At 46.5% G+C, this 17,134-nt stretch overlaps 1 protein-coding gene across 1 annotated transcript in view; it reads left to right on the forward strand.

Annotated features, from left to right (window-relative positions):
• Positions 1-17,134, forward strand: part of LOC147110942 (inositol 1,4,5-trisphosphate-gated calcium channel ITPR1-like) — a 509,662-nt gene that overhangs the window by 247,350 nt on the left and 245,178 nt on the right. The window contains exon 35 of the mRNA XM_085999984.1: positions 16,809-16,929. Within this exon, the coding sequence (XP_085856110.1) occupies positions 16,809-16,929 (121 nt within the window). The remainder of the gene's footprint in view (positions 1-16,808; positions 16,930-17,134) is intronic.

Here is a 17,134-nt window from a genome sequence, read left to right on the forward strand (position 1 = left end):
GGTAACTTTTTGACGACTTTCTCTTGTAGAGTTGTGAACCCCCCACCCCCCGAATATTAACAGTTACTTTCTGATTACACATAATCACGTGCTATGTTGTTTATTACCCCGCTGAGGCAGGATGGAGAGCAGCCCTCTTGACTGTGGTCAGTGTTACTGCTTTGACCTTTTTCGTGGCTGCAAGGAATGAATGCGTAGCTGTGGCAACAATGGAAAGGATGAACTTGTTGTATTCTTGCCTGAGGTTCAGGGCAAAAGACGTCGCACTGTGATTTGTAATGTTCACATCTGTTGTGATGTTGGCCTGAGCTGGAATTTACCACAGACTGTTAGAAACCCATTGAAGGAAGTGAGTCATTTTAACACTGACATGAGGTAAATTGAAGCACAACTCTCTCCCACTGTACAGGAGACTTAAACAGCAAACCTTCAATATTGCAGAGGGCTCCAGCAGTTTTATTTAGTCCTTTTTTGAATCTATTAACTGGAACTCTGGTTCAGGTGGGCTGTGAGTTCTCATTCTGCTGTTTTATAAGTTATAAATTCAACAGCCAAACAGATGTGCTGTTAGTTTTTATATGAAGGTGGAATAGTTGTATGATTAGGTAGTGCAACCCAATATTTAATTCTTAATTCGCCATTAATAAAGACTGTTATTTTTGATTTCATGCCCACTTTTTTTTAAAACCCTGCCCTACCAACAAAAAAGGAAATATTGTGTTGAACAAGTCACTTATTTTGAACTACGGACCAAAGATGGTTTAATATTTTTTTAGTTAAATGTAGGCCCCTGCATTACAATTTTCTAAATGCTTTAGATCTTCACCAGCTACGATGCTTTTAATTTAGATGTTATTACTTTCGATTCCAATTTTTCCATTATTTTAGAAGTCTAAAGGAAAAATTGGAATTGAGCAATCCTATACAAGAAGTATTGGGCCTGAATTTGCAGTCGAAGGCTTCCCACGGGCAGATGCCCAACTCCCCGCCAGCAAATGTCCGTTTCCCGGGGATGCGTAGAATCCATCAAGGCGATTCTTGGCAGATCGCAAGTTCCGGGTTTTCGCGCATGCGCAGCCCATGCCTAAATTTGGGATCTGTGCGGCACTTACACGGAAAATCCGGGCCATAGTGTGTCTGCTCACTTGTCCCACGCGTTGAAATTTTCAAGACTGAGATGGACAGATTTTTCTTGGGTCAGAGTATCAAGGGACATGGATCAGAGGTGGGTACGTGGAATTGAGATTCAAATGATGGGCTGAATGGCCTACTCCTTTCCCTATGTTCCCACCCTTGTTCCCTGTGTCCGACTTCTCTTTTTCCTCTCCCAATCTGAACTCTCCTCAACTCTTGAAAGATTCTAGGTCAATGTTCATTGCAGTAGGTGGATTATAGTGCAAGTGCACATAATTAAGTAAAAGTTTACCTTCGTTCAGATATTTTATGGTTTTACCTTAGTTAGCCCCTCCAATATTCTCTAGATCCACAGCTGCATTAAGGAAAAAAGAGGTGGCTGCAGCTAGCCTACATGCCCCTGGCTGTCCTTTAATTGATTCTAATGGGGCTTACCTTGTTGGTGGTCAAAAATGGGAGCCACATATAAGGCAGCAGGCCACATTGAAACCCCATGAATGGATAGGCCATATTGATGATAGACTGCTGAGTGTAAAGGCCCTCCTTGCCGCTGTCCTGGCTGGGCCTCCACATTGTGAATACTGATGGTAAATAAGTGAAACACACCACTTAGTCCTGTTTTCCTTAAATCTGCAACATTTATAGGGTGGGAAATAGGAGCCAAATAGTTGTGGCATTTGAGTTTTGCTCTGTTCTTGATTTTCTGCAGAGCACTTCACAGCTTCTGCTTTGATCTCCCACTGCCTTCATTTTCAACTGGTGGTTCCTCCTCAGCTGTCCCCTTCTCTTTTTCATTAAGAATCAGGTGACCGCCCCACCCAATCCCTCTGGCTCTTGGCAATACACAGTATTCGTCTAGGTTTTGAAGTGCACTTTTGTTTTATTCACATTCTGTACCTCTTTTTTAAAGGGAGAAAGGAGCAATTCCACCTGAGGGTTATTTTTGGATATTGTGACAGTCCTGTTTTACTTTTCTTAACAAGCCACATTTAAAATGTTAACGTTTCCAACAACAAATAGCTGCTTATTTGGTCACAGCAGCGTATTGCAGTTAACTTTCTCACAGAATTATGAGTTCAAACTAATGAAGTATTTTTAAGATGAACCTCTAAGCTTAACACAGTTGCCAATGTTCATAATTTTTCCAAGACATTGCATATTTGGCTAAGTAAGGGGAGGGAGAAAAGCTTGTGGGTAACATTTAATGCAGGCAAAGATCTATTTCTGTGCTGTTTTAAGCTCCTATTAAACTATGCCAGATGTGTTCGCACCCTTTCTTCCCCCCTCTACACCCTCTCGGTCTCGATGCTCAGGTCTTGTGTAACTGCAGATAGAAAGGAACATTAAAAAAAAAACGGAAACACAGTTTGAGGAATGGTCTGGGGAAAATTGGATCAGTGGCAAGTATGCAGTTGGCGATCGGCTGCTTTGCACTGAGGTGTGGTTTGGGGTTTTGACTTGCTCACTGGACTTGGTTTGTGAAGTATGACTGTTGAAAATGTACATAAGATTGTGAACATAAAAGTAAATGGTTATACTTGAGCATGTGGCATGCACACACTACATGTTAATACCTTTGTAAGTATATATGAAGGCCGACACCGTTTAAACACTGGTGCACTTTTAAGTGTGCGCAATTGTGGATACAGTGTTTGCATCTCATGGTACACTGGCTGAACAATACACTACTTTTGGAGGGCAATCACTGTTGTAATGTAGGAAACGAGACAACCAATTTGCGCACAGCAAAGTCCCACAAACAGCAATGTGATGATGACCAGATAATCTGTTTTAGTGATGTTGGTTGAGGCATAAATCAGGACACACTGGAGAACTCTCCTGTTCTTCTTTTGAAATAGGGCCAAGAGTTCTTTTACATCCACCTTCAGGTTGCTACATATTTAACAAATACCCTTGCATTGGAAGTTGCAATCTGTTACCTTCATGAAATGAAAAACTGGTTTTGAGTTTGTATGAAGATTTGAGAGCAGTGGCGAAATATCCAATACCACTTCATGCACCTGGATGGAACATTGCTTTGAAATGGGCAGCGCCAGGGGATTGCTGTACAAATGGGCTCTGTTTGGTAAATGAGATACAATAATGAAAAATAGGACTTGAATAATTTAGCTTGGGTTGAATGAGGGCGGGGAAAGAAGTGGTAATTAGAGTGGGTGGAGGCTCGTGTAGAGTATAAACACTAGCATAGTTAGGCGGAATGGCCTGTTTCTGTGCTGTAGATGCTTTGTAATTGCTGCAGGAGCTCCTCAGGGCAGTGTCCTAGGCCCAACCATCTTCAGCTGCTTCATCAGTGACCTTCCCTCCATCATAGGGTCAGAAATGGGGATGTTCGCTGATGATTGCAGTGTTCAGTTCCATTCGCAACTCCTCAGATAATGAAGCAGTCCATTCCCAAATGCACCAAGACCCGGATGGCATTCAGGCTTGGGCTGATAGGTGACAAGTAACATTCGCGCCACACAAATGCCAGGCAATGACTATCTCCAACAAGCGAGAGTCTAACCACCACCCCTTCACATTCAACGGCATTACCATCGCCAAATCCCCCACCATCAACATCCTGGGGGTCACCATTGACTAGAAACTTAACTGGACCAGCCACATAAATACTGTGGGAACAAGAGCAGGTCAGACTGGTATTCTGTGACGAGAGCCTCGCCTCCTGACTCTCCAAAGCCTTTCCACCATCTACAAGGCACAAGTCAGGAGTGTGATGGAATACTCTCCACTTGCCTGGATGAGTGCAGTTCCAACAACACTCAAGAAGCTCGACACCATCCAGGACAAAGCAACCCGCTTGATTGGCACCCCATTCACCACCTTCAGCATTCACTCCCTGCCGTGGTTGCATTGTGTCCCATTTACAAGCTGCACTGCAGCAACTCGCCAAGGCTTCTTCGGCAGCACCTCCCAAACCCACGACCTCTACCACCTAGAAGGACCAGGGCAGCAGGCGCATGCGAACACCACCACCTCCAAGTCACACACCATCCTGACTTAGAAGTATATCGCTGTTCCTTCATCGTCGCTGGGTCAAAATGCTGGAACTCCCTCCCTAACAGCACTGTGGGAGTACCTTCACCACACGGACTGCAATGGTTCAAGAAGGCAGCTCACCACCACCTTCGCAAGGGCAATTAGGGATGGGCAATAAATGCTGGCCTTGCCAGCGACGCCCACATCCTAGGAACGAATTTAAAAAGAACTTAAAATCATAGAATCGTAACATCACAGAAGGAGACCATTTAGCCCATTGTGCTTGGCTGGCTCTTTAAAAGGGCTATCCAAATAATCCCACTCCCCTGCTCTTTTTCCCATAGCCCTGCAAATTTTTCAATTTGAAGTATTTATCCAATTACTTTTGAAAGTTACTATTGAATCTGCTTCTACTGACCTTTGAGGCCGTGCATTCCAGATCGTAACGACTTGCTGCCTAAACAAAATTCTCCTCATCTTCCCTCTGGTTCTTTGCCATTCTGTGAGAGTAATAGAAATGTGTAGATTTGAACCGGAGGATTGGTTGATAGACTTGACCTTCAGTCTAATCCTTTGAAAGTAATCCTTTCTGTATTGGTTTTGCAGGATCATACATTATGCACCTAATGTTTGGAGTGGGGTTAAATAGTATTCTTGGCACACAGCAGTTCCATTGCACTTCAGTGCAGATAACAAACTGAATTGCCTTCAGAAATCATGATGGACAATTGCACCGACACACTTGGGAAGAGCAGGATGAATGAAGTACGAGTGCAGCTTTCGGGGGGGTGGGTTTTGGCCATGGTGTAAATAAAACTTCATCTGACCCTTTGTGTGAGTCCATTCAGATTAATAAAAAGGATATATATATTTATACATCCTTTTTATTTTAACCTGAATGGAGTCACACAAAGGGGCAGCAGCCTGTTAACATGACAGTAACAGTTAGAGATGAAAAGAAAATCAACCAATGGAGAGATGCTGCATTTACACAGCAGCTTTCAGCACCTGCACAGAGAGGAGCACTGGCCGCCAGTGAGAGTCTGAATGATCTACGTCCAGAACACTGAGCTAGATTTTTTCGTCACGGATGCTGATGGACTTGCCGTGTATTTCCAGCATTTTCTGTCTTATGAAACATAAGATAGGAGCAGGAGTATGCCATTCGGCCCCTCGAGCCTGCTCCGCCATTCAATGAGATCAAGGCTGATCATCCAAATTCAGTACCCTGTGATGTGCCTCAATAAATCCGAGACTCGATGTTAGCGAAACAAAACAAGGCTTTTATTGACTTAGAAGGTAACACACAGAGGAGAATGTATCTTCCATCCAGAGGTCTGCCGTACTGGATGTGCTGCAGGCTGGGCCAGCTTACATAGGAGCCAGGTATGGGCGGAGCCCTACACACAGTACAATACAATGGAAATGAAACTGAAACCAACCACAGTCACAGGCAGAGAAATACTGATGAATGGAATATTTCATCACATTCACCCCTTCTATAGATTTAGTCTGTTCGGGGGTTTGATAGTCCTCTGCGACCGACGTGGCTGTTGTGGTGCCGCAGGTGTCGGCTGGATGTCCCCGGTGGCCTCATGGGTCTCTGCCGGGGGTGCCGCCAGGGTTGTTGAAGGGGTAGTTGGTGGGGGTACCGTTGGTCGATGTTCTTCCGGGGGTGATGAAAGAGTAGTGGGTGGGTAAGAGTTGCTGCGGTCGTTGTTGCTGCTGTTGTCGTGGTTGTTGTCGTTACCGGCTGGGGCGACGTCTTTTATGGACACGGTGTCCTCCCTTCCGTCGGCGTGCCGGACATACGCGTATTGGGGGTTGGCGTGGAGTAGGTGCACTGACTCCACGAGAGGGTCCGTCTTGTGGCCCCTCACATGCCTTCGCACGAATACCGGACCTGGGGTGGAGAGCCATGACGGCATGGATACGCCTGAGGTGGATTTCCGGGGAAAGACAAACATTCGCTCGTGAGGCGTGGCATTAGTGGCAGTACACAATAGCGACCGTATCGAATGGAGCACATCTGGGAGGACTTCCTGCCAGCGGGAGATAGGGAGGCCTTTGGTCCTTAGAGCTAGAGTGACTGCTTTCCATACTGTCCCGTTCTCTCGCTCCACTTGACCGTTACCCCGGGGGTTGTAGCTGGTGGTACGGCTCGTGGCAATCCCCCTGGACAGCATGTACTGGCGTAGCTCTTCACTCATGAAGGACGCCCCCCTATCCGTATGGATGTAGCTCGGCATACCGAACAGGCAGAACAGGCTGTTGAGGCATTTAATGACCGTGGCGCTGGTCATGTCTGGGCAGGGGAAGGCGAATGGGAAACGAGAGTATTCGTCCACAATGTTCAGAAAGTAAACATTGCGGTCGACGGACGGGAGGGGGCCCTTGAAATCTAAGCTGAGCTGCTCAAAGGGCCGTGTAGCTTTGATTAAGTGGGCTCTATCTGGGCGGTAGAACCGAGGCTTGCACTCAGCGCAAGTGCGACAGTTCCTGGTCAGGGACCGAACTTCCTCAATCGAGTAGGGTAAGTTGCGGGACTTTATGAAGTGGAACAGCCGCGTGACCCCTGGGTGGCAGAGGTCATTGTGGAGGGTCTGTAGCCGATCCCCGGTGGCGCTGGCACACATCCCTCGTGAGAGGGCGTCGGGGGATTCGTTAAGGGCCCCTGGCCGGTAAATGATGTCATAATCAAAGGTGGAGAGCTCGATCCGCCACCTAAGAATCTTATCATTCTTAATCTTCCCCCTCTGTTTATTATTGAACATAAACGCTACCGACCGCTGGTCGGTAAGTAGGGTGAAGTGTTTGCCGGCTAGGTAGTGGCGCACTGCCTCCACGATGGCTTGGGCCTCCTTTTCTACAGAGGAGTGTCTGATCTCGGGCCCTTGGAGGGTCCTCGAGAAGAAAGCTACGGGCCGCCCCGCCTGGTTGAGGGTGGCCGCCAAGGCAAAGTCAGACGCATCACTTTCCACTTGAAAGGGAGTGTTCTCGTCCACTGCCTGTAGCGTGGCCCGCTCAATATCCTGCTTAATGCTTTTGAAGGCGGCATGGGCCTCAGCAGAGAGCGGAAAAGAGGATGCTTTCAAGAGGGGGCGGGCTTTGTCGGAGTAGTTGGGGACCCATTGGGAATAATAAGAAAATAACCCCAGGCACTTTTTCAGGGCTTTGGGAGTGTTGGGCAGGGGCAGCTCCCGTAGGGGGCGCAATCGGTCGGGGTCTGGTCCGATTTCCCCATTCTCCACCACGCTGCTTGGTATGCAGAGGCGCGTGGTGTTGTAAACGCACTTGTCCTCGTTGTAGGTGAGGTTGAGTTTTTGTGCGGTTTTCAGGAACCTCTCGAGGTTCGAGTCGTGATCCTGCTGGTTGTGACCGCAGATGGTGACGTTGTCGAGGTAGGGGAAGGTTGCCTGCAAGTGGTGGTCATCGACCATGCGGTCCATCTCCCTCTGGAAGACTGAGACCCCATTCGTCACCCCAAAGGGGACTCTGAGGAATTGGTAGAGGCGTCCGTTCGCCTCGAAGGTGGTGTACGGGCGGTCCGCTGGTCTGATAGGGAGCTGGTGGTACGCTGACTTGAGGTCGATGGTGGAGAACACCCGGTATTGGGCGATTTGGTTCACCATTTCTGATATGCGGGGTAGCGGGTAGGCGTCTAGTTGGGTGTACCTGTTGATCGTTTGGCTATAGTCGATCACCATCCGTTTCTTCTCGCTACCCCTTACCATCACCACTTGGGCGCGCCACGGGCTATTGCTGCGTTCAATAATGCGCTCTTTCAGGGGCCTGTCTACCTCGGTCGCGATAAACCGCCTGTCCTCCCAGCTGTACCTCCTGCTTTTGGTCGCTATTGGCCGGCAGTTAGGGGTAAGGTTCGCGAATAGCGAAGGCGGCTTTACCTTCAGGGTAGCCAGACCGCACACTGTGAGGGGCGGCTGGGACCCACCGTAATTGAGCGTGATGCTTTGGTGGTAGCACTGGAAATCCAGGCCCAAGATCACGCTCGCACATAGATTCTTCATGATTAATACTTTAAAATTGTCGTATACAGTTCCGTTAACGGACAATTGTACCGTGCAGTAACCCATAATGGTCGATGTCTGGGTTTTATCAGCCATAGAGCTGGTACCCCGAGTAGGGACCACCTTTCGGGAGAGTTGTTGTACCAGTTCAGGGTGGATAAAACTCTCCGTGCTTCCACTGTCAATTAAACATTTAACCCTGCACCCGTTTACCTCGATGTCCACCATTGATTTGGATAGCGGGTGCGGCCTGGTCTGGTCCACTGTGACCGATGCCACTGTCGGGCCCTGATCGAGACAAGATGGTGTCCACGCTGTCTGCTCACAAGATGGCGGACCCCACGAGGTCGGGCAAGATGGCCGCTCCCACGGCGCACACGCGGCGGTGGCGGGTTTTCCGGCGGGGTTCCCTCTGCAGACCTTCCCGAAGTGCCCCTTACCGCACTTAAAGCAGGTGGTACCTTTCGCCGGGCACAGGTTTCTGGTGTGCTTCGGCTGCCCGCAGAAGTAGCAGTTGGGTCCCCGACGCGTCGCGGCTGTCGTAGGGCTTCTGGGGGGAGAGCGGGGCCCCGACGGTGTCGGGCTGCCGGGCGGGGAAGATGCCTTCCAAGATGGCGGCGCCCTTGGTGCACACGTGGCAGCGTGGACGGCGCGGGCTGAAGAGTAGGCGTCCGAGTTTCTCTGGGCCACATCCAGGGATCGTGCTGTGTCCGCAGCCTGTTTCAGGTCCAATCCCGTTTTTTCCAGCAGTCTCTGCCGGATGTAAGTGGAGCTGAGGCCTGTGATAAAGGCATCGCGAACAAGCTAGTCAGTGTACACTGCGGCTTTTACATCTTGGCACTTGCAGTCTTTGCCAAGCGTTTTCAGGGTGCCTAGGAACTCCTCCACCGATTCCCCAGGTCGCTGTGCGCGAGTAGCGAGCAGATGCCTAGCATACACCTCATTCGTAGGTTGCTGGTAATGCGCCTTTAAGATGTCGCAGGCGGCCGGGTACGTGTCGGCGTCTTGGATGAGGGGGTAAACCCGGTGGCTTACCCAATTCCGCAGAATTCCGAGTTTCATACTCGCAGCGTCCGTAGCGTCTTTGACGGCTGCGGAATTGTCCAGGAAGAATTCCATACACATAAACCAGTGTCCGAAGCGTGCCGATGCGTCCGAAGCATGCTGGTCCAAATCCAAACGTTCGGGTTTCAAGAGTTGATCCATTGTGTTGAAAATTAAGTCAATATGGGCTCCGCCCATACCTGGCTCCTATGTAAGCTGGCCCAGCCTGCAGCACATCCAGTACGGCAGACCTCTGGATGGAAGATACATTCTCTTCTGTGTGTTACCTTCTAAGTCAATAAAAGCCTTGTTTTGTTTCGCTAACATCGAGTCTCGGATTTATTGAGGCACATCAATTTTATTGACTTAGAAGATAACACACAGAGGAGAATGTATCTTCCATCCAGAGGTCTGCCGTACTGGATGTGCTGCAGGCTGGGCCAGCTTACATAGGAGCCAGGTATGGGCGGAGCCCTACACACAGTACAATACAATGGAAATGAAACTGAAACCAACCACAGTCACAGGCAGAGAAATACTGATGAGTGATGAATGGAATATTTCATCACACCCTGTCCCTGCCTTCTCCCCATATCCCTTGATCCCTTTAGCCTTAAGAAATATATCCAAGTCCTTCTTGAATATATTTAATGAACTGACCTTCACCACCCTCTGTGACAGAGAATTCCACAGGTTCACCACTCTCTGGGTGAAGAAATTCCTCCTCATCTCTGTCCTAAATGGCTTACCCCTTATCCTTAGACTATGACCCCTGGTTCTGGACTCCCCGGCCATCGGAAACATCCTTCCTGCATCTAGTCTGTCCAGGCCTGACAGAATTTTATAGGTTTCGATGAGATCCCCTCTCAGTCTTCTAAACTCCAGTGAGTATAAGCCCAATCGACACAATCTCTCCTCGTACGTCATTCCTGCCATCCCAGGTATCAGCCTGGTGAATTTTCGCTGCACTCCTTCCATGACAAGAACCGTCCTTCCTCAGATAAGGCGACCAAAACTGCACACAATACTCGAGGTGCGGTCTCACCAAGGCCCTGTGCAATTGCAGCAAGACATCCTTGTTCCTGTACTCGAACCCTCTTGCTACGAAGGCCAACATACCATTTGCCTTCTTAACCGCCTGCTGCACCTGCATGCTTACCTTCAGCGACTGGTGCACAATAACACCCAGGTCTCTCTGCACTTCCCCTTCTCCCAATCTATTGCCATTCAAATAATAATCTGCCTTCCTGTTTTTGCCACCAAAGTGGATAACCTCACATTTATCCACATTATACTGCATTTGCCATGTTTCTGCCCAATCACCCAACCTGTCCAAATCGTACTGGAGTTTCACGACATCCTCCTCACAGCATACCCTCCCACCCAGCTTTGTGTCGTCTGCAAATTTGGAAATATTACATCCAATTTCCTCGTCCAGATCATTAATGTATATTGTGAACAGCTGGGGTCCTAGGACCGATCCTTGCGGTACCCCACTAGTCACTGCCTGCCACTCGGAAAACGACCCGTTTATTCCAACTCTTTGCTTTCTATCCGCCAACCAGTTCTCTATCCAAGTCAATACCTTGCCCCCAATCCCATGTGCCATAATTTTGCACGCTAATCTCTTATGTGGGACCTTATCGAAAGCCTTCTGAAAGTCCAAATACACCACATCCACTGGTTCTCCCTTATCTATTTTACCAGTTACATCCTCAAAAAATTCCAGCAGATTAGTCAAGCACGATTTACCTTTTGTAAATCCATGTTTACTTTGTCCAATCCTGTCACTGCTTTCCAAGTGCTCTGCTATTACATCTTTTATAATAGACTCTAGCATTTTCCCCACTACCGATGTCAGGCTTACCGGTCTATAATTCCCCACTTTTTCTCTACCACCTTTTTTGAATAGTGGGGTAACATTAGCTACCCTCCAATCCATGGGTACTGTCCCAGAGTCTATCGAATTCTGAAAGATGACCAGCAATGCATCTACTATTTCTAGGGCCACTTCCTTAAGTACCACAGGATGTAGATTATCAGGCCCTGGGGATTTATCGGCCTTCAGTCCCATCAATTTTCCTAACACCATTTCCCTACAAATACTGATTTCTTTCAGTTCCACCCTTTCATCAGACCCTATGTTCCCCGGCATCTCTGGGAGGTTATTTGTGTCCTCCTTTGTGAAGACAGAACCAAAATATGTATTTAGTTGGTCAGCCATTTCTTTGTTCCCCATTATAAATTGCCCTGATTCTGACTGCAAGGGACCTACACTTGACTTCACCAATCTTTTTCTCTTCACATATCTGTAAAAGCTTTTACAGTCAGTTTTTATGTTCCCTGAAAGCTTACTCTCATATTCTATTTTCCCCTTCTTAATTAATCCCTTTGTCCTCCTTTGTTGAATCCTAAACTGCTCCCAATCCTCAGGATTATTGCTTTTTCTGGCCAATTTATATGTCGTCTCCTTGGATATTATGCTATCCCTAATTTCCCTTGTTATCCATGGTTGAGTCACCTTTTTTGTTTTATTTTTATGCCAAACTGGGATGAACAAATCCTGTAGTTCATCCAGTCGGTCTTTGAATGTTTGCCATTGCCTATCCACCGTCAACCCTTTGAGTGACATTCCCCAATCAATCCTACCCAACTCGCACCTCAGACCATCGTAGTTTCCTTTATTTAAATTTAGGACCCTAGTCTCTGAGTCAACTACTTCATTCTCCGTCTTAATGAAGAATTTGATCATATTATGATCGCTCCGACCCAAGGGGCCTTGTATAACAAGATTGCTAATTAATCCTTTCTCGTTACATAATACCCAGTCTAAGATGGCCTGATCTCTAGTTGGTTCCTCGACATATTGGTCCAGGAAACCATCCCGTAAACACTCCAGGAATTCCTCCTCCACAGTATTGTTACTAATTTGGTTAGCCCAATCTATATGTAGATTAAAGTCACCCATGATGACTGCTGTGCTCTTATTGCACGCTTCTTTAATTTCCCTTTTAATGGCATCCCCAACCTCTGCATTACTGTTTGGAGGTCCTTATACCACTCCCACTAACGTTTTCTGCCCCTTAGTATTTCTCAATTCTACCCATACAGATTCCACCTCATCAGAGCTAATATCCTTCCTTACAATTGTGTTAATCCCTTCTTCAACCAGTAATGCTACCCCACCTCCCTTTCCTTTTTGCCTATCTTTCCTGAATATCAAATACCCCTGGATGTTGAGTTCCCAGCCTTGGCCATCCTTGAGCCACGTTTCCGTAATCCCAACCAAATCATGTTCGTTTACCTCTATTTGCGCAGCCAATTCATCCTCCTTATTACGAATGCTCCTCGCATTAAGACACAAAGCCTTCAGGCTTGTCTTTTTAACGCTCTTAGACCTATTAGAATTATTATTTACTGTGGCCACGTTTGATTTAAACCGTTGATTTCTCTGACGGACACTTTTGGTTTTTCTCCTTCCTATCTTTTGCTTTTATCCTTGTTTCCCTTTCCTCTGTCTCCCTGCTGAGGTTCCCAACCCCCTGCCATTTTAGTTTAAACCCTGCCCAGGTGCAAACCATCACGTTTGAACTGGTCCCACCTCCCCCAGAACCGGTTCCAATGTCCCAGGAACTTGAATCCCTCCCCCTTGCACCATTCCTCTAGCCACGTATTCATCTGAAATATCCTTCTATTTCTACTCTGACTAGCACGTGGCACTGGTAGCAATCCTGAGATTACTACCTTTGAGGTCCTATTTTTTAATTTACCTCCTAACTTCCTATATTCCGCTTTTAGGACCTCATCCCGCTTTTTACCTATATCGTTGGTGCCTATATGCACCACGACAACTGGCTGTTCACCCTCCCCTTCCAAGATGTTCTGCAGCCGCTCTGAGACATCCTTGACCCTTGCACCAGGGAGGCAACACACCATCCTTGAGTCTCGTTTGCGGCCGCAGAAACGCCTATCTATTCCCCTTGCAATAGAATCCCCTGTTACTATAGCTCTACCCCTCTTTCCTCCCGTCCTGTGCAGCAGAACCACCCCTGGTGCCAGGAAGTTGGCTGCTGCTTTCCTGTGATAAGCCATTCCCCCCCAACAGTACTCAAAGTGGTGTATCTGTTTGAGAGGGGGATGTCCACAGGGGACCCCTGCACTACCTGCCTGCACCTAGTACTCTGCCTGTTGGACACCCCTTCCCTTTCTGCCTGTCCAACCTCTACTTGCGGTGTGTTCAACTCCGTAAACGTGCTATTCACGATGTCCCGAGCATCGTGAACGCTCCAGTATGCATCCAATCGCAGCTCCAGTGCCGCATTGCGGCACTGGTCAGTAGCTGCAGCTGGATGCACTTCCTGCACATGTAGTTGTCAGGGACACAGGAAGTGTCCCTGAGTTCCCGCATATCGCAGGAGGAGCATACCATGTGGCCGGGCTGACCTGCCATGACTTATCCTTTGATTTAATTTAATTTAATTGCAATTAGTTAATCAATCAATCCAACTAATTACACTACAGTTAAATGGTTTACCAACAGTCCCCGCTACACCAGAGACACCTTAGTAACGATAAACCACAGAGTTTAAGTTTAAAAAGAGAAATACTCACCAACCAATCACTTACCTGCTTTCTGGTGACGTCACACTTCAGTTACTTTTTACTTCTCTCCCTCCCTCTGAGCTCAGAGACTGGAGACTGGTACGCCTTACCTGGTCTCGGAGCTGTTTTTGAACTCGCCGCCGCTCAGCCTCGTTCCCTCGCAGGTCCGCCCGCCTGCCTCCGCTGCTCTGGACCAAGCTGGCACCCGTTGGCAAACCGTGTTAATTTTAACCACAAAATAAAATCTCGTCCCATCAAATTACAAGAAACCTTAAATGCCGTGACTGAAAGTACATGCAACAAACCCGGCTATGTTTAATATTAATCTTAGAAAGTTGAATTGTTAGGGATAGCTGTTCAGTCTTCATAATTTTATAAAATGTAATGTAGGAATGAGGAAAGTCGGTTCAAATACTACAAGTCTTGTTTCAGGATCCAGTTGCTCATTTTTCTTCAGTTTCATATCATTTTCCCGTAGAATTGATCCAATTCCCTTTTCAATACATAACCTTAAGTCTACTTTTACTACATTTAATGGGAATCTGTTCCACAAATTGAAGCATGAAGAAATTATTCATTCAGTTTAATACGAGGACTCCTTGGCTTATTGTTTCTGCGTCAATAAAACAGAAAATGCTGGAAGGTCATCGACCTGAAACGTTAGCTCAGCTTCTCTCTCCGCAGATGCTGCCTGACCTGAGTGTTTACGAGCATTTTCTGGGTTTTTTAGTTTTAGATTTCCAGTATCCGCAGTATTTTGCTTTTGTTTTGTTGTATGCTTCAATCCTGGCTTCAAAAAAAATTCCATATAACTTGATACCATCGCCTAACAGCTTCGATATTGCCTTCAGGATATCTCCCAGTGTGAATGCCTGGGATTGGTTAGCTGTGTCAGATTACAAATAGTACCATTATTTGCTCCATGTTGTTCAGCCAGTGCACTTCATTTACTTCCTTCTGCATCTAACATCTAGAGGTAACTTCTAAAAATCCAGAAGCGCATCAACCTTCTTCAGAGAACCTCCATGAACTTGATTAACGTGCCTTTTGTAAATCCATATCAACTTTGAGTTTTTTTGTTACTCGATTTGCTTTTTCCCTAGGATGACCATTCCAAGTGTTGTGTCCATGAACAGCAGATTGACTATCCTCAATAAACTTAAGACGGTTCAATTATTGGAACTGGTAGTAGAATCATGGTTTGCTTACAACAAAGAATTGCAAACGATCAAAGATTGCTACCAAATGTATAATTCATTTTTTAATATTGCAATAATTGCCAATTGACTGCTTTGTTGCTTGGAAGTACCAGAAGTTGCTGTTGACGTATCTTTTTAAAAAAAAACAAGTCATTGCTAGTTTGGCCAGTGCCCTCATGGATAGTAATAGCAAGCAGGTGATTGTACAACAGTTTATAGAAAATCTCAGAACAGAAGGAGGCCATTCGGCCCATCATACCTGTGCTGGCTCTTTGAAAGAGCTGTCCAATTGATCCCGTTCCCCTGCTCTTTCCCCGTAGCCCTTCCAATTATTTCTTTTATCAATGTTTTGATTTGGAGATTCCACGAAGGCAGAGGTAAGTTTAAAATAAAAACTCTTGAGACTTCCTGATTGAGAATTGCAGTGAATTCAGACTCTATAATATCGATAGCCCACAATTCCCACTGGCGTTGGAGCCGACACTGGCCATTTATATATTTTGATGTCGACTTTCAGTGTTGTCAGCACCTGGATAACATACGAACATACGAATTAGGAGCAGGAGTAGGCCATTCGGCCCTTCGAGCCTGCTCCGCCATTCAATGAGATCATGGCTGAACCGATTACTCCACATTCTCGCCTACCCCCGATAACTTTTCACCCCCTTGCTTATCAAGAATCTATCTATCTCTGCCTTAAAAATATTTAAAGACTCTGTTTCCACCGCCCTCTGAGGAAGAGAGTTCCAAAGACTCACTACCCTCTGTGGAAAAAAATTCTCATCTCTGTCTTAAATGGGCGACCCCTTATTTTTAAACAGTGACCCCGAGTTCTAGATTCTCGCACAAGAGGAAACATCCTCTCCACGTCCACCCTGTGCAGACCCCTCAGGATCTTCTATGTTTCAATCAAGTCACCTCTTACTCTTCTAAACTCCAGCGGATACAAGCCTAGCCTGTCCAACCTTTCCTCATAAGACAACCCACCCATTCCAGGTATTAGTCTAGTAAACCTTCTCTGAACTGCTTCCAATGCATTTACATTCTTCCTTAAATAAGGAGACCAAGAGTGTACACAGTACTCCAGAAGTGGTCTTACCAATTCCCTGTATAACTGAAGCATAACCTCCACCTTTTGCATTCAATTCCTCTCGCAATAAACAATAACATTCTATTAGCTTTCCTAATTACTTGCTGTACCTGACATGAATCTTGTCATTCATGTGGAAATGGCTTATGAAATAATACTGGGTGGCCTGCTGGTGGCGCTGTCCAGGGAGAGTATAAATACTCGGATATGGGCCCAGCTTGCTCAGGACATTCTTTTACAGGAACTAGTGAAGGACACAACTGGATCTCCATGTTGTAAAACAGTTGATTAAAGCTTTGTTTAATGCTTAGACCGAGTGCCTAGTAGTTTTCTTATGTCAGTAACCTTTTGCGATTCATGCACTAGGACAATCAGATCCCTCTGCATCTCAGAGCTCTGCAATCTCTCACCATTTAGATAATATGCTTCTTTAAGCAGAAGTTGTTTTGTTCAATATTTGAGCTTGATTTGTTTCTAAATTTTAATAACTCTGCACCGGAAGTGGGGTTTTGTTCACTTTAATGAAGTTAAACTAAGACCACTTTTAATTCTGAAGGTAGGGGTGGGGTGCATTACATTGTGATTGGAAACGCTTTGACTAGGGGAACCATTCCTGTTTTCCGCCACGCCATTGCGTATTGTTTTCGTTTAATAAATAGTTAGTGTAAAGGAAGCTGTTAATTCGATACAATCTTTTTTCTATGAATTATCCAGACTCGCCAGCCTATCTTTGTGCAGTTATTGCAAGGGGTGTTCAGAGTCTACCACTGCCCTTGGCTGTCTGCTACCCAGAAGGCTTCAGTTGAGAGTTGCATTAAGGTGCTATCCGAAGTAGGTAAGCATTTTACTGTGGGGTGGGGGGGCTGGTAAGGAGGCAGTATTGGAGGTTGCTAAACACTGCTATATATCACTGTGAAAATGTACCACTGTATTCAAAGCTGAAGTCTGCTGTTCTATTGAAATATCTGCAGTTTTTAATATACCACACCGCCCATTTTTCTTCAGTGAGCTAGGACAGTTTGCTGCTCTGTTCCACTAAC

Source organism: Somniosus microcephalus, chromosome 11 (genome assembly GCF_052327205.1).
Source record: "Somniosus microcephalus isolate GS21.2 chromosome 11, FLI_Smic_1.0, whole genome shotgun sequence".
NCBI classification, from domain to species: Eukaryota; Metazoa; Chordata; class Chondrichthyes; order Squaliformes; family Somniosidae; genus Somniosus; species Somniosus microcephalus.